This window comes from Macaca fascicularis, chromosome 1 (genome assembly GCF_037993035.2).
Source record: "Macaca fascicularis isolate 582-1 chromosome 1, T2T-MFA8v1.1".
Lineage (NCBI taxonomy): Eukaryota > Metazoa > Chordata > Mammalia > Primates > Cercopithecidae > Macaca > Macaca fascicularis.
In genome coordinates this window covers 162733249-162756333 of record NC_088375.1, presented here as the reverse complement: position 1 = coordinate 162756333, position 23085 = coordinate 162733249, and the positions used below count along the sequence as shown (strand labels likewise).

At 35.4% G+C, this 23085-nt stretch overlaps 1 protein-coding gene across 2 annotated transcripts in view; it reads right to left on the bottom strand.

Annotated features, from left to right (window-relative positions):
* NEGR1 (neuronal growth regulator 1) overlaps positions 1–23085 on the bottom strand; it is an 892406-nt gene that overhangs the window by 519466 nt on the left and 349855 nt on the right. For both annotated transcript variants that reach the window (XM_005543025.5, XM_045385974.3), the window contains exon 2: positions 21322–21554. In XM_005543025.5, coding sequence (XP_005543082.1) covers positions 21322–21554 — 233 coding nt within the window. The remainder of the gene's footprint in view (positions 1–21321; positions 21555–23085) is intronic.

Genomic DNA, 23085 nt, shown 5'->3' with positions numbered 1-23085 from the left:
AGAAAGAAAGAAAGGGCTGTTGTGTCAAGAAAGTTTGATAGAAGATTGACTGAACAGCAAGAAATTTAAAGCATAAACTACGTGTAATTAGTCTTTAACTTCAGCCTTGGTTTTGGTACTTTCTATTGGTATCATTATGCATAATTTATTAACCTACAAGAGTTTACCACCACGCCCCATATCCTCGTTCATAAAATACAGAGGAGAATAATGTTTAAAATTTGTTGCTTTTTGGGTTGACTAATATGTTAATGGGTATCAAGAATGTACCCTGGTGTCTGGCAGGTAGTAATCACTACAACAGCCATAGCATATATTTAGATGTCTGTGGCTGTTGTAACAAATTATCAGATACTTTGCCACATAAAAGAACAAAAAATGCATTATCTTGCAATTACGTACATTAGAAGTCCAATACTAGTCCTACAGGGCTAAGATCAAGGTGTGGGCATGGCTGCTTTCTTCTGTGGGGGCTGTAGGGGGGAATGTATTTTCTTGTCTTTTCCAACTTTTAAAGACTGCCCACCATCTCCTGGTCTCTTCCTCCATCTTCAAAGTTAGCAATAGGGAGTAAGTCCTTCTCACATCTCATAACTCCGATCTGTTTTTCTATATTTTTCTTCTACTTATAATAACCCCTCATTATTACATTGGGCATAACTAGTTAATAAAGGATAATGTCTCTATTTTCAATTGACTGATGAGAAACGTTCATTTCATCCATAACCTTAAATCCCTTCCCCACGAAAGGGAGCATATTCACAGGTTGTAGGAATTAGGACATGACATCTTTGAAGATAGTTATTCTGTCTACTATAGCTACGCTGATAAAAGTCATTCTTACAGGATCCTGTCTGCATTTATGATTTGTATGTCTTATAGGAGTGTAGTATTCAGAGTTTCAAAACTTAATTTGAATCCCTTTTATTGCAGATCATTTTTTGGAATTATTACTCCAAAGAATACACTTGAAGCAATACAAGAATAATGTATTCTACCATACTCTCTCAAATATATTTGTTAATAAATGAGCTGTGTGAAAGGATGAATGGAGAGATGGATAGATGTATGTATATCTATATATGTATAAGTACATGTATATATGCATTTATGTATGTATACATGTATATAAATTTCTTATTTGAATATTTCATGCATTTTGTAATAATTTCAATTTAATTTTGCAAAATAATTTTCTCTTTTATCTGACGTTTAAGCACTCATTTTAAATTGTTGGACGTGTGATTCAGTGTAATTCTCTGAAGAAAATTCTTAACAGTTTGAGTAGGTTCAAAGGTGCAAAATAAATCCTAAATTCATGTTATTTCTAGCTTCACATATTTATTAAAATATGGAAGCAATTATTTTTAATTTAATTAATTAATTAATTTTGAGATGGAGTCTCACTCTGTCATCCAGACTTGAGTGCAGTGGCGCGATCTCAGCTCCCTGCAACCTCCGCCTCCTAGGTTCAGCCTCCCGAGTAGCTGGGATTATAGGCGCCTGCCACCACGCCCAGCTAATTTTTGTATTTTTAGTAGAGATGGAGTTTCACCACATTGGTCAGGTTGGTCTCGAACTCCTGACCTCAGATAATTCGCCCACCTCAACCTCCCAAAGTGCTGGGATTACAGGCGTGAGCCACTGCGCGCAGCCGGAAGCAATCCTTGTATACATTACATTTCTACCCTTACTTAATACAAACAAGACAAGAAAAGAAGGCTACATAATGTCACTTCTAAACCCATATTTTGCATGTGACGTTCCCATGTTCTTGTTTTTGGATGCCTCAGTCTTAGCAATTCGATTTTGAAGGATGAGGAAATATGTTAATACTGAAAGAAGATTCAATGACAAATGATATGCCTTCATCAACTGATCAGAATTTTCTTTCTATTCATTTTACCCTGATTTAATTTCTAATTATTTCTTTCTAGTTGTTCAGCATTTTTAATCTTTTATAACAAAAGCATGGATGGCACATAAACACAAAAGAAAAAGAAACAGAGCTTCCATTTCTGAATTCTATTATTTTACAGTTATTTACACATGGTTGCAAACTCTAGTAACAGAAAGTGTTTCCTCTGAAGAAAAGGAAAAACAAAACAAAACAAGACAAAACAAAAAAAACAGTGATAACTAAGTATACTCCTTAGTGTATGCAAGACAATATTTTTCCCAGCATGTCTCTAATCCCTCAGTGGTATAAGCTTCTCTGTGACGAGCTGATCACAATACCAACATTCTCTCCATTAACATAACAATTGCTAAATTTGAAACAAAGACATTCTAATTTGAACAATATAAGAAGATTGTGAGATATTTCTGGTCCTTGAGATCAGAGCTTATGGTCAATTTAGGATATGATTTTGAGATGCCGAACCTGAACAGGAATTAACTCTTTCTTAGCCAATACATACCACTATCTATATTCTAAGAAGACACTGGCAGTGCACCCATGAGGACAGGAATAAGTTATTTTCCTTACTTCAGTGTCTGTTTCATCTTGGGGCCAGCTTCACTATAGACAGAATTTGTCCATCCTTTAGTTCAACAATCAAAACGTAGGTGATTGTTACATTAATGCCAGATCAAACTTATCCTTTGTGGATTTTTTTCCCACATTTCACAGAAGAAGTAAATGAGGTACAAAGCTGTGCTCTGAATGGATAAGTTAACTGGAAATAAGTCTGAGTCCAGGTTATGAAAACCAGATACTCTAAATTCTTTCCATTCATTTGATCATCCCACTTTTCATATGATTTCGAGTTTGGTGCTATCATTTGCTGTTGTCACTCCCATTTACCAGAAAGCGGTGTAAGCCCCTTCTCTCTTTCCTAGAAAAATGTAGGGGTGTTGGTTTTGTCTTCTCACAGTTTACACAAAGTATCCATGTACTACAGCATTCAGTCCTATGGAAAGATACGGTTTCTTTCTTGAGAATAATTTTTGCATAGCCTCCTGATGGGAGGATTGAGAGCTACCACAGTTCATGTAGTCAGTCTCTCTCACTGCCTCTGTCTCGGTTTCTTGATTGTGTCATAACATCAAAGAAGTTAGGAAATGATGTTGTTTCCCTTTTCAGTGTTTCCATATAGATACTCATGATGCCATCATTTTTCCATAATCACTGCCTACTGTTACCTATTTTAACTAGGTGGATTTCTTTGCTCCTGTGTCCTCATTTTTGCTGTTGCTAATGACCATCATTTTGTTTATAAAGTCTTTTGGGATGCTATTAAGCCTTTCCTCTTCCTTTAGTTAAAACCAAAAGTTTTTCCAATTTGGGCTACAATTACTCTGTCATTACTACTGTTAGAAGTTATATAATGAAGTCTCGTTTTTTTTTAATGCTTTGTCAGACTAGGAGATGATTGGACTAAAAAAATAAAAAGGTTAGCAAGAATCTCATTAATTCCGATTTTAAAAAGTAACTAAGTGGCATTTGAACATATTTAGATATGATAAGAAGCCTTTTTGTCATTATAAAGTTGAAAAATGGCTTGGCATATGCATTTATCTATGTTGTGCTGTCATCACTAAGAATAGAAAAAACATAAACTTAGAGAAATAGGCAGCTAATATTTATAACAATGCTGTTTGACACGTCTATTAAATAAAAAGTTAGAGTAATAAAGGAGAAATTGAGGAGCAAAAACAAATAACTGACCTTTTCATCGGGTTATGAACACACATACAAACCTCTTGAAAGGTATTTATTACATATAATAATAATAGTGTCATTTATTGAGTGCTGACTTTGTGTCCAGTTGTTATCACATTTCATTTCTTAATTTTGAAGGTAATTCTATAATGTGGGTTTCATTCTCCACAAAGCTACCCATAGACTGAGGGTCTCAATCCTGAGTTAATATCGCTCCTAAGTGGCAGAGCCAAGGTCCACGTTCAGATGAGTCTTACTCTAGCACTTTCATCCTTTCCAATGTGTGTGACTGTGTAATATCAGAATTTAGGAGAAGCCATTTCCACCACAGAACATGGTTCCATTAGTTGATTCATATTGGCTGTAATAATACAAATTAATTCATTAAGAGATCATATGTTGAGAAGTATAAATAAGCATATTACTTGCCCTCATGTGGTTTACCTTTAGAAGTAACAGACTATGATAGGAGAGCCAAAAGGATGCTTAGAGATATTCAGAGAAGAAATGATTAATCCTATTTAGAGGGAAGGAAGAGTGTTTAGGAAAGAACAGAAACACAGAGGTGTGACGCATCAGGTTCTCTAAGGGAAGAGCAAAATGTTCAGTATTCCTAGAGGGCAAGGGTGTGAAAAAGAGAGAAGAGAGCGGCAGAAGGATTGTTGCCCGGGGGGAAGCAGGGAGTGGGGGTTTCCCTGCCATTCTGGCTACACTTTTTCCTACAGAGATATCCTTAAACTCATATCATTTATTTAAATGTTTATTTTATAGTATCTGATGCTGCCATGTCTATTAATATTGTAATTTTAAAAGTTAAATAAAGTATAAAGCATAAAGTGAAAAGTATGATGAGTCTTATCGGAAACAAAATGTCTTATGTTCTTCCTTACTAATCATCAGTATAGTAAGCAATAGACAGCAAAGTTTAAGCAAAGTTCTGCATAATATAAAGACCCTTAAAAAATACTCATTCATCATGAAACACTGAAAATGTAAAGAATATATTTAGAATTATTAGATCAAAATACCAGACTGGGTGCCGTGGCTCACGCCTGTAATCCCAACACTTTCGGAAGACAAAGCGGGTGGATCACCTGAGGTCAGAAGTATGAGACCAGCCTGATCAACATGGTGAAACCCCATCTCTACTAAAAAAAAATTAAAAAAATTAGCCAGGCATAGGAGTGTACACCTGTAATCCCAGCTACTCAGGAGGCTGAGGCAGGAGAATTGCTTGAACCTGGGAGGTGGAGGTTGCAGTGAGCTGAGATTGTATAATTGCACTCCAGCCTGGACAGCAAGAGTGAAACTCTGTAAAACAAAACAAAACAAAACAAAAACCCAGAGATCTTTCAATTCCAAGTGTACAGTACTCTAACTTATCATTAGACTATTCCCAATGAAAGTCCTCATTTTTTAGACAACCACACATAGTGTTTTTATTCTGAGCTCAGCAAAAGAGGTCCACGGGGCTATGTGTAATGGGCAATTTCTGATTATTTGATTGACAACGGAAGTCTGGGAAAAAGAGAAAGGCAGAGGTCAGTGTCACATTTTCTTCTCAATGTTTCCTGTGTGTGTATATGCCTTCTATAGCTCTATATGGGTCAATGCTCATTGTTTTATGTAATAGAGAGGGCTGAGGCCACGCTCGGCACAGCAGCCTGTGCACTGGGCGCCATGGCTACTCATAAATGTCACGTGATAGTGATGCTATGGAATGTTAAATACTGCACTGGGACAAGGAGAGAGCTGGAAAACTATGAAACATATCCAATTAAACTGTTTTATTTACTTATCTTTGAATAGTAATATAAAATTTTAATAATATGTATAACAACCCCTATTCTTTCAGAAGGTGATGTACTAGAAGTCTGACCTCTTTACTTATCTTGAAGAAACAAACCAGAAGATAAATTTGTGTCTGAAATATATAGCTTTCTATTTGATTAACTCTGTATTTTAAGGCTTCAGTATGTTCCATGAAGTCCCTGTGAATTTGAAGAGTCCAGAGATTAAAACATTCTTTCTGCTTCATCTTGATAAGGCCATACCAATTTTTTTAACTACATGCAAATGTAAAAAGTAGGTTATACATATTTTGGAAGCAGCCAAATTGAACAGCAAACTACTCTTCAAAAAGCAAAAATTGAGTTAGGTTGCCTTTAAGAACAACCTCACTGCTGTGTGTTCTACTGCAAAGTTAAAAGAGGAACACATCATACTGTCAAAAACAAGTGTATGAACTGCGAGCTCAAAAGCCCTGCAGTAATTCCAACCACATGTTAAGTCTCAGAAAGTGGGACAGTTTCTCCTTTGGAGTTGGGGAACAAAAAAACACTCCAAGGTGTGCAAAGCCAGCAGCTCTCCATGAGAGATGGATGAGCCGTGCAATGGTTTCTGCTTTCAAATAATTGTTCAAATGGTCTGCAAGGCATCTTCATTAGCTAAATAAATACCTTTGAGAGCAATTTTTTATTTGTTCAGAGCAGACTTAAAGTAACTCTTCCATGAGTCTTTACTAAGTCAGAGGCTTGAAGGGTAAATTTATGATACCTTGAAAAACACACATAGCTTTTTGGGTAAAATGCTCTTTTTAAATGAGAGTATGGTATGCTGTGCCAAAAAAAAAAAAAAAAAAAAAAAAAAAAAAAAAAATTGAATAAGTTGAACCTAAAAAAATGAGTTTTCTTCTTTGTGTTGTTATCCTGACATTTCATTCTTGGTCACTCAAGCCCCAATTCACTAATATACTCAAAGTCTGACTCACTTCACATCATTTCATTGTTTGCTCAGAACAGATTGTATAACCGGCAAAGTTAGAAGGTCAAGTTTATCGATTAAAATCCACAGCAATGAAATATCTGTTAAGCCAGGGTAACTGATTCCCATGTGGCTTAATTCACATATAATTTTTCCAGATGGAGTGATTTTGATAAAAATTTGCAGTACTATGAGATTCCAATGAAACAAAAATATAACCAGATGCATTATTATTTTAAAATTACAGTGTTCACATTCAAAAGTTGAATGAATACCTCCACCTCCACATTCTTCCTCCCATTTCTAAAGGATCCACACTAGTTCTCAGCTCTCACTCAAAGGTGGACTAACACAATAATTTCCAGCTGGATTATCTTTCTCAAGTTTTTACATCACAATTGTGTTTTACTCAAATAAAGTATCTACCATGCTGCTTCCATCTTCCTCCATAATCAAACACAAGCTGATCCAAAAAGATGCAGAAGGGATCACTAATATACCACGGTTTGTTATCCTGAACAATATTTGAAGAGAACAGCCTCATAGTAATGCCAGACAGTGTTCAATGTGATGATAACCTGAATTCATTGCATTGTTATACAACAGCATCTTTTGTGGATAAGTTGATAATAGATGTTACCAAATTCTCTATTAGCTAACTTTTTCTGTCTTCCTAATACAAACAGTCTTAATCTTTTTTTATTAGCATCAGGAACTGTGAGAACAGGATAAAAACTCTTTCCAGGGGAGAAATATCAAAAAATACCAAATTTTGCATATACTCTCGTTGATTTTTTGGTTAGTGAATCCTTCACTTTAAAATCAAGTCTCCTTGTTTTGGCCAATGTAACAGCTATTTTTGGGGCAAAATTGTTCCTCAATAAACAAACAACCAAAAGTAATACCACATTAGCCAAGGAAGCCTACGTCTGAGTTTGAGGAAAGTTGTATTTAAAAATCTCAAACATATTTTGTCAATCTTATCAATATTTCACCATTTCTTCATATATATAAGACTGTGTTTCAACCATTTCCAGCTGCAGAGATGGTGGAACTGGATGGATAACTTCGAACTTTCCATACAATGACACTCAAAACTGCTTCTTCCCCTGGCATCTTCTTAATCTGGGGACGCTCCAACTGTGGCTCTCCAGGGTTCCCTGCTTAAGCTCTCTGCAGCTGCTCCTCTCAGTATTGAATGGTTCCAGTCAGTAGTTGAGCTCAGCAATTATAGCCTCCTACAACTGCTCCCCAGAGTCCTCCATTGCTCCCCGTCGCTTCTACATGCTCAAACCACCTCCAAGCCATCTCCAACTCCGACGAGCTGTACCTTTGAGCATCTCTTTGTCAGTATCACTTCTAAAGGCTATCTTATGACAATACTCTCTGATTGAGCCATTCCTCTCATCTTGTCCTGTTCCTACTCCTTCTCCACAGTTCTTATTCCATTTTATGAAACAAGACAATGTGAATGTATACATCTAATTGCTTATTCAGCACTTCATTGAGCTCTGAACGACTTACTATACACTCTAAAAGTAACTTCCAAGCAGTATACTATGGCTATCGCTTCATGCCTTGTAATTAAACCTCAAACCTATCCACTACTTCACCCCAAAAGTTGGGTATGATCCTCCAGAAAAAGAAGACCTTTCTTATGTGCCCTATATATACATCTGTCCTAGCCCCTACCTAACTTTAGGCAAACTCGTTTGCCTCCAAGTCAGTAACCCCCAGCTGATAGGCAATTTCCTTGAAAAAAAAAGACTAATTTTTATTTGCAGATCTTTCTTTTCCAACACTTACAACAATGCTTAGCACAAAGCAAATGCTCAAAGAATGTGGCTAAGTTGCTTTAGAGTTAGTGTCCAAACTCAGTTAACTGGTTTACTGAAGAGGCCCAAATTGCTCTTCATTAGGTTCTCCACCTGGCACAGGTGTAGCTGTAAAAATCAAAGCTCAGAATACTTCTAGACAGCTCATAGCTCCCAGGGTAAATATACAATCACAGCTCTACAGACTCTCTGTAAGTTATTTTTCTTAAAGTTTCAGTCTGTATGGTAATGAAAGACTCCTATTTTCACTCATGCCATTGTGTATTTGCAGCTCCAATATTCATTAAAGATGCAACTGAAATGTTAATGATAATTGCACCCAAAAAGCTAATAAAGAGAAGCCCAAGGCTCACATAAATGCCAGCATTTAATAATTATGCATACTTTTAGTTTTTCCCCAATTTATCTTACTTTCTAATAATTAGTTTAATAAATCTGAGATCCTAATATATGTGTAATTAATTTTAAAATTTGTTTTTAAATTTGCTTTTGATATTCAGGAATGAGACATATTTTTCCTGGAATGTAAGGCAGTAATTATCGTTACATAAAATGGTTAACTATATAAAGGATAGAGCTTAAACACTTGCCTTTTGGGAATATTTACAACTCAAAACCACTTGAAGTTTTAAGAAAAAGCTGTATCAGTCTGGATACAGTCAGGAAAATAGAAACCAATCTAGGTACATTTGACCCTGAACAATGCAGGTTTAAACTTCAAGAGTCCATGTACACTTGGATTTTCTTCCACCTCTGCCACCAGACACAGCAGGACCAACCCCTCTTCTTTCTCCTCTGCTTCAGCCTACTCAATGTGAAGATGAGCATAAAGAACTTTATGATGTTCCACTTTTATTTAATGAATACTAAATACATTTTCTCTTCTCTATAATTTTCTTAATAACATTTTCTTCCCTTTAGCTTATAACTCAGATTGAATACCTATTCTGAGTCTGACACTTCAAGAAATATATATCTAATTGTTTTTTAGATTTTTACAGCAAACAAGAGAGCTGGGGATTACTTTTTACTTCTCAGAGGATGGAGGTGAGTGTTAAACAGATGAAGACACTTGACCAAGTTCATACACTTTATAAATATTAAAAGTGAACGTGACTTGAGGTCAATCTAATACTTATGCCATGCCAAACTACTTAGGATAAAGAATACTGATCTTTACTAGTGTCAACAGGGGAAATAGATCAAAGAGAAAAAAATTCAGAAGAATTTTCTCTGGTCATTGGCTGTTTATACTCTAAGAGACTTCACTTCTTCATTCGATCATCGGTTAAATATTTATTTCAGCCCCTTTTATATGCCAGCCCCTGTTATACTCACTCAGGTTAGGTCAGTAAGATAGATATGATCTATATTTTCATGGAGCTTGTCACAACCTGCCATGCATTCGAAAATTAAAGCATGTGTCTTTCATTCCATCAGTGGTTCTCAACCAGGGGTGATTATTGCCCCAGCAGACATTTAAGTGTTACAACCAGGGAATGTTGCTAGTGTCCATATGTTGAGGCCAGGGCATCCTACACTTGTACAGCAATACTCTCTCTCTCTCTCTCTCTCTCTCACACACACACATACACACACACACACACACACACACACACACACACACTCATATGGCCCAAAATGTCAGTAGTACTGAGGTTAAGAAATTTATTCTAGATGGATATAAAGGTACCTTTATTTTAAAGTGTGTATATGTGTGAATGTGCATGTGGAGTGTATTAGTTTTCCTATTGGCTGCCATAACAAAGTATCACAAATCTAGTGGCTTAACACAACACAAATGTATCTTACATGTCTGTTAGGCTAGACATGTCTCACTCAGCTATACTCGAGGTGTTGGCAGGGCTGAATTCCCTTCTGAAGTTTCCAAAGGAGAATCCATTTCCTTGACTTGTCTGGCTTCTAAAGTCTATCCATATTCCTTGGCTCAGGGTCCCCTTCGTCTATCATTAAATCCAGCCATTGTAGGTTGAGTCCTTCTTCAGCACATCAATCTGGTCTTCATCAGCAGTCAGTTCCCTCTGACCATTCTTTTGCCTTCCTCTTCCACTTTTAAGGGCCCATGTGATTTCACTGGGCCTGAGTAGATAATCTAAGTTAATAGGCACTTGTTTTTTTTGTTTGTTTGTTGTTGATGTTTTGTTTTGTTTTTTTCTGAGGGAGGGTCTCGCTCTGTCACTCAGGCTGGAGTGCAGTGGCACGATCACCACTCACTATAGCCTCCACTTTCTGTGCCCAAGCAATCCTCCCACCTCAGCCTCCAAAGTAGCTGGGACCACAGCAGCTATTATTATTATTTTTTTTTGTAGAAATAGGCTCTCCCTATGTTGTCCAGGATTGTCTCAAGTGATCTCCCTGCTTCGTTCTCCCAAAGTGCTGGGATTATAGGATAGCCCTGTCTTAAGATCAGATTACATTTTTCCTTGCCACTTGGCAAATTCATTGGCTCTGGAGATGAAGATGTAGTCATATTTGGAGACTGTATCATTCGGCCTCCCACAAGGGGTGATGAATGAATGCATGTGCAAAGTTATTTGCACACAGTTGGTATTGAATTAAAGTGAGACTTCATAAGTCTTTATTGATTTAAACTGAAGTCATCCTGCCTGCTCTTTTAAAATGAGCTCACTTAAAATGAACAAGTTCTAAGCAGAGTGAATAACAACACATCTCACTTTATTCTGCACTAATAAATAGCTGCAAAATCTGTCCCTCCTCAAGTCTTCAATATTTCATTTTACAAAGTGTCCGTCCACCTATAATTGTGTAACTGTTGGTTCTTTTTAAATGTTAAACTCTTGTTTGGATTTGGCATTAGAAACGTTTGGCTACAGTCTTTGTAGCTAACTCTGTCCCATGTAAAGTATATTTTTTCTCAAAATAACGCCTGTAATCCCAGCACTTTGGGAGGCCAAAACGGGCGGATCACGAGGTCAGGAGATCGAGACTATCCTGGCTAACACGGTGAAACCCCGTCTCTACTAAAAAATACAAAAAAAAAAAAAAAATTAGCCGGGCGTGGTGGCAGGTGCCTGTGGTCCCAGCTACATGGGAGGCTGAGGCGGGAGAATGCCGTGAACCCGGGGGGTGGAGCTAGCAGTGAGCCGAGATTGCGCCACTGCACTCCAGCCTGGGCGACAGAGCGAGACTCCGTCTCAAAAAAAAAGAAAAAAGAAAAAAAAAAAGGAAAAACCAAACCAAAACAAACAAACAAAAACATTGCTAGGGTAGAATATATTTTGTAGAAGGCTGGTGTCTTATTTGTTACTTTTTACCACAACATGCATTCACTATTTTACACTTGTGAAAATATGGAAATTAGCAGAAGATAAGAAGGTTTTGACCTCAAATAAAAATAAGCAATCTAAGACATGAACGTTTAACTAATCCTTTTAATTTTTTTATTTTTCTTATTATGTCAGCATTCATGGTCTTATGTCCTAAAGATAACATCAACATACTAAGTCACAGCTTAAGAAAAGTGACTGGCATGAAGCTAGGCAGAAAGAAATACGTGCATTTATAAAAAAAAAAAAAAAACTCTACTGAGTTTCTAACATTTGTCACACACCATCCTGTTGAGAGTCAAAAAATAAAATAAAATAAGACCTAGTCATCACGCTCAAGAAGTTGACTTGAGACCTTACTTGGAGTCCACAGATAGATTTAGGGAGTTCATAAGCCTGTGTTCATGTAAAGAAGTATGCTAAAGGTATGTGTATTTTTCCAGAGAAGGGGTTTACAAACTTCATCAGATTTTCAAATGGGTTCATGACCACAAACTGTTTAAGGGCCACTTGTCTAAACGCAAACCTACCAATGTGGGTTAGAAAACTGACAACTTGGTGCTGGTCCTTCTTTCCCAAGTCTTTCTATTACTCTTGCTAGATTACTAACCAGAATATGCTGAAGGGATGGGTGGTGAAGTATGGGGAAGAGAGATATTGGAACATAACCTCCCTCTAATTCTGCAAACTAAGCTTTGCCACCAGTTTTAATTGTGTCCATTTTCCTGTTGGTGCTATATATGATTAATTCTTATTTTTCTACTACAGATAATAAGTAAACAGTATTAGCAGATTCAAATTTTCTCCTGTGAAATTGTATCTTTGCTTTACATAAAGGTTACAAGAAGTATTGTCAGTTGGCATTTAACTAATGAAAACAGTAAATTCCTAATTGTCTTTATAGTGATATCTTAATTATGTACGTGATTTGGGAAAAAAGAAAAACAGAAAAAATATTTCATATATCAAATCCCATTACAATGACTCCAAGAACATAAGTTACTTCACCAGACATAGGTTTTATTTGCAGTGTTTCTTAAAATAAATAGGCCAGCTAGAGGTTGGTAATCTTTTATTTATAGAGAGATTTTCATAGTGATAGTGTACATTGCACTGGGATTTGACATGTATTACTTACACAGTTATTTTCTTTGTTTTTTAAAACAAAATGAATATACTCCAAGACAGGCAACAAATATAACCACTTTCCAATACAGATTGCACATGCAAAACTAAGAATTACTACCAAGAATATGAAAATGTGATCAGTCTGCTGAGCTCTGACATACTTTTCAAACTCTGTGCTTCAGGAATTGTAAGAAATATCCATTAATCATTAAAGGAACTTTTAAAGGCAGCAAATCTTGCTTAAAGGGATAATTACTTTAAATTATTTTCAAATGGTATTTTGGACTGTGTGTTATCAAAAACAGAAATACTGCCTTAGTCTCCAAATGAATAATACATAATATTCTTCTTCTTTCTTATATATCCTATACCCACATACGTTTTTATGGAATACTTGCCACTGTGATTCAAGCTTAAAACTTGAAAAAAAAAAGAAGACTAAAGTAGGGCAACATTTCTCCTCATCAACCCTGACCACAAGCTGTATAATTATTTGATTTTTGCCCCTCTTCTACCACCCTCTCAACATATTACTCATCTCATGAGTAGATTCAAGGCAGTGAAGTAGAATCTTCCTTGCTGGTATAATTTCCTAGTTAGCAAAGATGCTTACTTAAATCCCAATAGTGCTCCTTCCTTCTGCTATAAACTCACAAAGTTCCTTCTATAGAAAAGAAAAAGAGATGACTCAGATGGAAGCTGACAATGTGCAGTGGCTATCAATATGACCTTTTTTTTTTTTTTTTTTTTTTTTGCTTTTCTCTACCTGTCTTTCCTTGACAAATAACAACAAATTGAAAATGTATAAGAAAATATTATTTACTTAGTAATTCCCCTTGTGTAGAGTAAGAAGCGCATTATGAATTTTGGCACAGTTTTGATTTACTGTATTGTTCTAATATCAGACCTTACATTAGGCAATATGTAAAACTTCATGTGATAATTTTGCTTAGGAAAATATGATCCATATATTTACATAGAAAATCTTTTGGAAGCAAAATACTATTTACTGAAATGTACTTTCTCTTTCTGCTACTTCTTTATTCCCAACTGTAGAAAAGTAATGTTCGATAATTCTGAATATTAGAATATTTAGAAGAAAAAAATGTGTATTCTGGAAGACAAGCTTATATTAAAACAAGAATTTTACTAAAAGTAGCTCAATTCACCTTATATCTTATAAATCATAGTAGCTAAATCCATAACCTAATGAATGTCAGTATATTCACAGAAAAGTGAGGTAATAAATTCCTAGAATCTGGTCTGATATATCCTGCCATGTAACCATAGCAATTCTAGCCAGAAGGGATTATGTGAAAAGAAAGCTGAAAATGTCCACCTGCAAAATGCATTAATTTTTTTAATTGTTATGCAATATTTCCTTGCCTAAAAAAGCTTACCCCACATAAGCACAGATGGTGAACCTGAGTTTTTCTGTGAAGGTATATTTGGGGAAATAATCTTAGATCTGAATTTGTCTGTGAAGGTACATTTGGGAAAATAACCTTCATTCTGAATTTGTCTGTGAAGGTATATTTGTGGAAATAATCTTGCTGAAGTCTACGATCACAAATGACACCTGAAAAACTTATTTTTCCCCAGTTTCTCAAATTAGGCATAACTATTCTAAATTGTTTAGATATCAGACCATTGTCTCTCTAGACCTCAATAATACTGCTTCATATATTTCAACAGATTAAATATTTCCCACTAGATAAAGTACCCAGGGAATATAATGATAGTCCTGGTCAAGCGTAGGGGCTCATGTCGGTAATCCCAGCACTTTGGGAAGTTGGCCAAGGTGGGTAGATCACCTGAGCCCAGGCGTTTGAGATCCGCACGGGCAACATGGCAAGATCCAATCTCTACAAAAAAAAAAAAAAGAAAAAAATTCCAGGCAGAGTGGGGTGCACCTATAGTCCCAGCTACATGAGAAGCTGAGGTGGGAGGATCACCTGAGGCCAGGGAGGTGGAGGCTGCAGTAGGCCAAGACTGAGCCACTATGCTCCAGCCTGGACACAGAGTGAGATGCTGTATCAGAAAAAACAAAACAGAACATATATATATATATATATAAAATCATCGTCCTATTAACTAATGAGGCATATCTTCCAAAATGCTAATAAGATCCTGTCTTCCTAAGTTGCAAAACTGGACATTTCAGATAAATAGAAATAGAAAAAACAATAGAATGTTCTTAGGCCTGGTTCCATCATTACTACTTCATTGTGGGGAAAATCTGTAGGGACCAATACAATCTTATTTTCATCAGTAACTGAACTTACTTGGTCTTTCACCCTGTGATCAGTAGTCAGGTATCGATTAGTCTGCCTGAGCTCAGTGTAATTTGACTTCCTTTGGACCTGCATTATAATGTCAATTGGGTAAGTAAAGAATGATTTATGGTAGAACAGGTCGGAATCCCCTGCAAAGGGAATGAGAATGAGTATGTACACCCTTATAAATGTAACTTTTATTTTAAATATTTGAGATCACTTTTAGCCAAATTTTAGAGAGCAAATAATAAGCATTTTCTTACCAGCAAATAAATAACATGTATTTATCATATATGTTCTTAGAAATGTAGCTCTGTTATGTAGTTAATGATATAAAGAAGCTATAGATCACATACAAAAAACATGGACAATTTTGGGAGACTTACTCCTAGTTTTAACTAGTAGTAGCTCCACTAACAAGTTATCTTTTTTTCATCTACCTAAGATTATGTTTTGTAAGTATGAAGGTGCATTCCTTAAAGATAAAGATATTTTGGGTAGGGTAACATTATGTAACAGGTAATTAAGCCATTTTTATTTCAATGGGTTATTATTTGTTTCCATGCTAAAAATATTAACAGCATGTAGTTTGACTCTTTGTCCATTTGTTTGTGTTTTAGAGCATGTCGAAGATTGGGTTCCCATGTATAATTTTGATCTCCTCCACAGGTAAAAATAGATCCTGAATAAAACAGACTGGGATCCAATGCAAGAGTCTTGTCGTGAGCCATTATTGCATCCAGACAATGACTGTTTCAACATCTGTAGCTCTGTAAAATTTTTGTTAGTGGAGATAATTTTTTTTTGGTTTCATTTTTTGACTTGTTGAAAATTTTGAAATTTTCACTGTTGCAGGACAATGGCTTAAATTGTCCAATGTATGTATTCTTTCATGCCACTGGTTTTTTTTTTTTTTTTTGGTCTTGTTTTTTGTTTTTTTTTTTTTCTCCTTTTGATCTTTTGGTAAAAAGCAGGCCCATGTCTTGTGATGCTGTTTATTTCCATCAGCTCAAACTGGAACAGAGTGTGATGTCCTTCTCTTTCAGTGTGTCTTGTCAAGGCCTTGCTATTCATTAAAAGGATGTTAACATTAGACAAAGATGTACTAATCTTTGGAGACTATGGCTTTATATTTGTGGCTACATAGAGTAATTGCTCTCCAGATAATCATTGGTAAGTATAACTCTGAAGTATCTGCACTCGAATTACTATTCAATGACTAATTGGGAAAAATAACATTTGTGGAGTTTTGCCTAAGAAGGATAGGTTCTAAAATTTATTTGTAGATTAAGGTGGTAATCAAAAAGCTATCTCCCTGTTATTGGAATGGCATCTTATTGAATTTATTTTTGTTTATTTTTTTACTTCCCTGCACTTCAGGTTATAAGTAAACTTATAAGTTTACTTTATAAGTAAACTTATACTTATAAGTAAACTTATAAGTTTACTTATAACTTATACTTATATACTTATATAAGTTTATAAACTTATATAATGAAAGCTGTTATAAGTAAAAGCCTTATGAATGAATGCTACGGGTACCAAAGAGATGTTCCTTATACCTCACTGTGTTGCTCTGAGATAGCTCACAGCAGAAATGCTAATTTATTCTGAAAAACAGGATCAGAGTACTGAGAAAAATAAGTTTTAACCTATGAACTATGAAATGAATAACTGATTCTGTTTCTCTGTATATATTGGCTTTCAGAAATCTTACTGAATTTTTGCTATGCTCTGAAAGTATATGGAAATCATATTACAAATTTTGTGATCTAACCTCACCTCTGACTGCATCCTACTCTTCTCTTGTTTATTTTGTTCCTCCTATCTATCTTGGTGTTCTGAATACTTCTCCATAAGCCACTTCAAATCCCTTTTAACATAAAATAGAATATTAATAATAAATGATGTTTGAATGTCTTTTCACTTTATAAAGGCTTTCTCAAAATAATGACTAAGCAAGAGATAAGGATCTGATATTGTCATAGTTTAGGATCTTTGTGAAATGAATTCAAACAAGATAGAGTTTAGAGTGCAGGATGTTTATTAGGCAATATCCTTATGATCAGCCCCTGGGGATGGAAGAAGAAGGGGGTTTGAATATAGTAAGAAGTAGAGCTTCAATGGAGTCTGGCAGCCTCAGCTGCCCATGTGGAGCTCTGAACCTAAAATGGCCCGTCAAAGCTCTCCTACATTGGGCTAAAAGGAAAAGGTCTTTATACTCCTTACCTCAAGCAGCCATTGGGTGTTAGCTACTCTAGGCAGGCCTTGACTTCGGCAAGGAGGCTCTCTGCAGCTGAGACTATCCTCAAAAGGGCCCTGAATATTGTCTTCTAACTACACTCCCAGTATCTAGAGAAAGAAGCCCACCCTTGATAAGGGAAGTGAAGCACCCCACCTATTACAAATACTCTAGGTGAGTTATGTACCCTAAGGAAATTACAATACCCTGGAGACGTTAAATATTTTTGAGAAGTTATTTTGATTATAGAGTTATGTGCTAGTCAAATCTCCTTCTACTCTGACCAGAGAAAACATAGAGTATATTTCCTTGAAAGGGAATGAGTTGAGCAATAAACACTTCATATGTGCTTGTTTAATACACAATATCTATGAGTGTCTAATCTGTGTTCTATACAACCTAGACTTTAAATGTCATGGAGAACTAAAAGTAGGAACCATGTCTTAGTCCATTTTATGCTGTTATAACAGAATATCCCCGATTGGGTAATTTATAATGAACAGAAATTTATTTGGCTCATATTTCTGGGGGCTGAGAAGTCCAAGAGCATAGTGCCAGCGTCTTCCAAGGGTCTTTGTGCTGCATCATCCTATGGCAGAAAACAGATGGCCAAGAACAAGAAAGCAAGAGGGGGCCTAACTCACTTTTATAAGAAACCCACTCTCACAACAACTAATCCAATCCCATGACAGCAATATTGAACCATTAATGAGAGCTCTCATGAATGAATAATCAGCTTTTATTTGACTGCACCTCAGACACTGTTCCTTTCAAGATTAATTTTCCAACACATAAACTTTGGGGGACAGATTCTAACCATAGCACAATTCCTGACATATATTCAGGTGGGAGGTGTTTATATTTCATGTTTCTTATCATTACAGTATTGTACTAGGGAGCCCTGGCTTCATAACAAGTCCTCTAGCCTCACACACTTATACACTTATAAACAAAGAAATGAGTTCTTTGTAAATATATCACATAGTTCGAAACAGTGAATAATAGGTCATTTGATTTATCAAAACCATGTTATATACAGGTAATGAAAAATTTTATTTTATTACTAAGTCTATTAGCCAGTTTCCACCCTTTTAAAGCCAGGCTCCAAATTATCACATTCTTCAAATTTCATAAATACATAGATTACTCAGCTCCATTGGATAAAGAAAAAATGTAAAGAGAAATGAAACGTACTTGTGGAGTAAGTAGTAACAGGGCTATATGTAAACATTAGTTTGCATGGTGTTCGATAAAAGTTATAAAATATTTTTCTTTTTTGACTTAAATACATTTTTTCCTATTAAATCAAAGCAAATAATTGAAGTGGGATTTTTATTACTGTTTTTTATTTGTTTTGTTTTTGTATGTTTTTATCATTTGTCTTTTTTTGACTGGTATGGACCTTAAAGATCTTCTTGTCTTATGTCCCTTTTGAAATGAGAAAGCCAGAGTTCAGAGACTTAATAATTGCCTATTTCCAGATTAGAATCCAGGTTTTCCTATTCCTACTTTAGTGTGTTTCCTCCTCCATTGCTCCATATATTTATATTAATAGCTCTAAGAAGTCAAGCACTAATAAATTTCTCAAACATAGTGTCTGTGTTGACAATATATCCACTTTTTATCCCCTTTCAAAATGATTAGAAAAGAATAGTTCCCTGGAGTACATGCAACAATTGAAGGTGAGCTTTGTTTTTACCAGCCAATGTATGTTTGACATCAGTGATTAATACAGTTTTCCCTCAGTTGCTACGCTTCTTTATCTTGGTGCATAAACAACTGACAGATTGTTAGGCAAAGAGCATAAGCTTCAAAACTATGCTGATACCCCTGGGCATCAGACAATCTAACAAATTTAGGGACTGAAGAGGTGTACACATCAGTTTATTTTTGTTCATTGAGAAGAAATGTAGTGGGGTTGACTTTTTATGACATTTATGTAGTACTTGAATTGACTGACAAGCCTATTAATGTATTCCCTGAACTTTATTAATGTAATATGAAAAATGCCTACGTGTCAATCAACTTCTAACAAGTAATTACGTTCATAAATACTGTAAAATTATTAGCTTTTAATTTTATCCAATCCTATACTTTCAAAACAGTAACATGGATTTTTCTTTTTCTGGAGGAATAAAATATTATACTGAAGGAACATTCAATAAGTACATTCCTAACTCCTCAAAAGTTCACCATCATCTAATGACCAGCAAAAAAGAGTACTACAGTAAGACGTGTAGCAATTTTAAAAATGTGAACAACATCAAACAACATAAGTAATATAAAGTTAGTTTAAAAATCCTATGAGAATTAAACATGTACCTAGGCTGGTCTTAAATACCGATAGTCTGGTTATTTAAAATATAGGCCTAATATGGAACAAGAGAGAATGGAAAAAGGAAAATGGGATATATTTATTCTTCAGAAATATATCATCTAAATTTACAAGTTTAAAATGTACAAGCAAAATGTCTGTGTCTTAACTAACTTGAACATATTATTGTTCAAGTGCACTTTCTTTTTTCACATAATGAAAATCTTTTATAGTCTTTGAGCTAGAAACTCAAGTCAAAGGGCAGAGAGCTGAACAAGAGAACAGGATTAGGCTTGAATAACATAAGAAATGTGTTTTGTCTTACAATCTCATGTCAGTTTCTGAAGCTGGATTAACTCCCACCCTCTGGAGTCCCTGAATAATCTCTGATTAAAGATAGACCTTTGTGAAAATGTTATTATGTTGGGATATACCACTTTTAAATAATGAACATCATCACAGTCTGCAATAATCTGCAAAAAAAAAAAAAAAAGAAAAATCACTGAGGAAATTCATTGACTTATTTTTCAATTTTTACTTTCCTCCTTAATTGTTTAATAAGTTTAACCTTATCACAAAGTTAAACTATTTGCTGTACTAACAATTGAAGCTGTGTTTGAATTCAAGTTTACCTGTACGTAAGGAAATAAAGCTCAGTTAATAAGGCTATAGATTAGTAATCTTTTTCAGACTTAAGCTATGCACCTAAATTAATTTTCAACCTTGACTTATTGAAGGGTAAACTCAAAGAGAGTACAACTGACTTGCTCACTCAACTTTCCTACTAGGAATAAAACATGCATGCTCTGGTACCACATTATCACATGATTCGTTATTAATTTTACTTAGAAATATGGCAACATCAGTTTCAGTTCCACAGAGCATAATATTTCTAAACAATGAACACATGATTAATTTATAAAGCAGAAGGAAATAATGTAAAAGGGCAAAAAATAAACGTTTTCCATTCTCCTAGCATAATAATTGTATTTTTCTTGAAAACCATTTGTATTTTAGGGTACATATGCTCTTACATTTTAGTATGCAAGAGAAATAAAATAATTTGATGCTTCTGTTTGTATCTGGAGATTGAAAGCTAGCATGCTTTATGATCTACTGAAAGTAAATCAAATATAAACCATTGTGTACATGTATTCTCAATTACTTCATATTTAAATAAAGAAATCTTAGAAGGCTGATACTTTTCATTGTGACTTGAATCAAAGTAAACAGACGTTGGATTGAGACAGAGTATTTGAATGGTTGGCGGACTGCATTTAAAGAGTTATTATGCATATTTCAAAAAGTTCTAATATTTCCATGTATCTATTGTAGGTTTCAAATATTTAATGTATCAATCATGGGCTCTCAAAGATTGATTGAAGGGATGAATCAAAGGAAGATATGAGGTGAATCATTTACAAACGTCATAATGTGGTGTTAATGGATATTTCTTTATCTTTGTAAGTAGGGATTTGTATGCCCGTAATGGTCATTACACTTCTTAATGACTACAATACTTGCATACATTTTTAAAGTGTGTGTTTGTGTGTGTGTCTTTCAATTCAAAGTCAGTCAGACGACTTTTTCATTTTGTCTGTATGACTCTTAACGACTTTCTGATATCTAGGAATGTAAACTCCTAAAAGCAATGACAATATACTTCAACAAATATTTCAATGACAATGAATATTTCAGCATTGTTAATTGTTTCCTAGTCATTTTGATACCTAAATATTAAGCATTTCTAAGCATAGTCTTTCACAATATAGCAGTTCTGAAAATACATACCTTGCACAGTTAGATGCACCTGCATTGTTCTGGGTGTATGTTGAGTCTGAACAGAACACGTGTATGGGCCATCATCTGTCACATCTACATTCTGTATCTGGAGGCTGTAGTCCCTTTTATTCAATGTTGAAATTGAAACTCGAGGATCCACTGACCACTTATCACCTCCCGCAAAAATAATACTTGACCGATTCAGCCAGGCACCCTTTGAAGCTCCATCTTCCAAAAAGCACCTAAAAATTACAAGAGATAGAACACTATTAATCAAAATAAAAATGAGAGACAACATTATTTTGTTCTGAGTGTTATTTTCTTTTGCTGAATAATAGCACAGCATCAATTGAAAACATCAGACATTAACTCAGGAAACACGAACATACTGATGTATCTTCCATTCCCAATACAAATGTAAAACAATACTTGCATACAATTTTTTAAGTGTGTAGTGTGTGTGTGTGTGTTTGTGTGTGTGTGTTTCAACTGAAAGTTAGTCAAAAGTCTTTTTCATTCTGTCTGGATGACAAATTTAAATAAAGTTAAATTAGTTTAAACAATTTTCTATGTTAAAGCCTATTTCTTCGTTTGAAATTATGAGAAACAGTAAAGGTCTATGATTTAGACTGACCTGACCCAATCTGACACTGAATATAATGTACCAGATGCAGAAATCATAGAACCATATAAGGGTGGATTTATTTATTTATTTATTTGTTTATTTCTTTATTTGAGGCAGGAGATTACTCTGTCGCCCAGGGTGGAGTGGCACAATCTTGGCTCACTGCAACTTCCATCTGCTGAGTTCAAGCAATTCTCCAGCCTCAGCCTCCCTAGTAGCTGGGATTACAAGCGCCTGACACCGTGACTGGCTAATTTTTGTATTTATAGTGGAGACGGGGTTTCACTATGTTGGCCAGACTGGTCTTGAACTCCTGACCTCAGGCGATCCACCTGCCTCAGCCTCCCAAAGTGCTGGTTTTATAGGCTTGAGCCACCATGCCCGGCCTATAAGGATTTACTTTTAAAATAGCTTGCATTTGCACAGTGGGAAGCTTGTACACTGAAACTATAAACTATGTTTCACTGATAAAACTATAAACTGTGTTTACTGAATGCTGTAGTCATTAGATATAACAAAGCTAGTGTAACACTTTTATTAATAATGTTGCTCATTTTTGCAATTTATTGATCAAAGCCTTTTTTTTTTTTTTTTTTTTTTTTTTTTTGAGAGGGAGTCTTGCTCTATTGCCCAGGCTGGAGTGTAGTGGTGCAATCTCGGCTCACTGCAAACTCCACCTTCCAGGTTCACGCCATTCTCCTGCCTCAGCATCCCGAGTAGCTGGGACTACAGGCGCCCGCCACCATGCCCAGCTAATTTTTTTTTTTGTATTTTTAGTAGAGACGGGGTTTCACCGTGTTAGCCAGGATGGTCTCAATCTCCTGACCTTGTGATCCACCCACCTTGGCCTCCCAAAATGCTGGGATTACAGGCATGAACCACCGTGCCCGGCCGATCAATATTTTTTTTTAATAAAGCATTCATTTAGCCAGCAAACATTTATAAGGTATCTATGGATTTAAATAGGTATTGTCTCTTGCTGTCTAAAAGTTTTAGTCTAGCGAGGAAGACACAAGAGCAAACCAATTATTACTATACAGAAAGGAAAATATTTTTATGAAATCACACACAGGATGCATGAGAGATCAAAGAGAGTTACTTGAATCAGGGCATTGAAGGCATAGAGAAAGGCCTTCTGAAATAGGCAA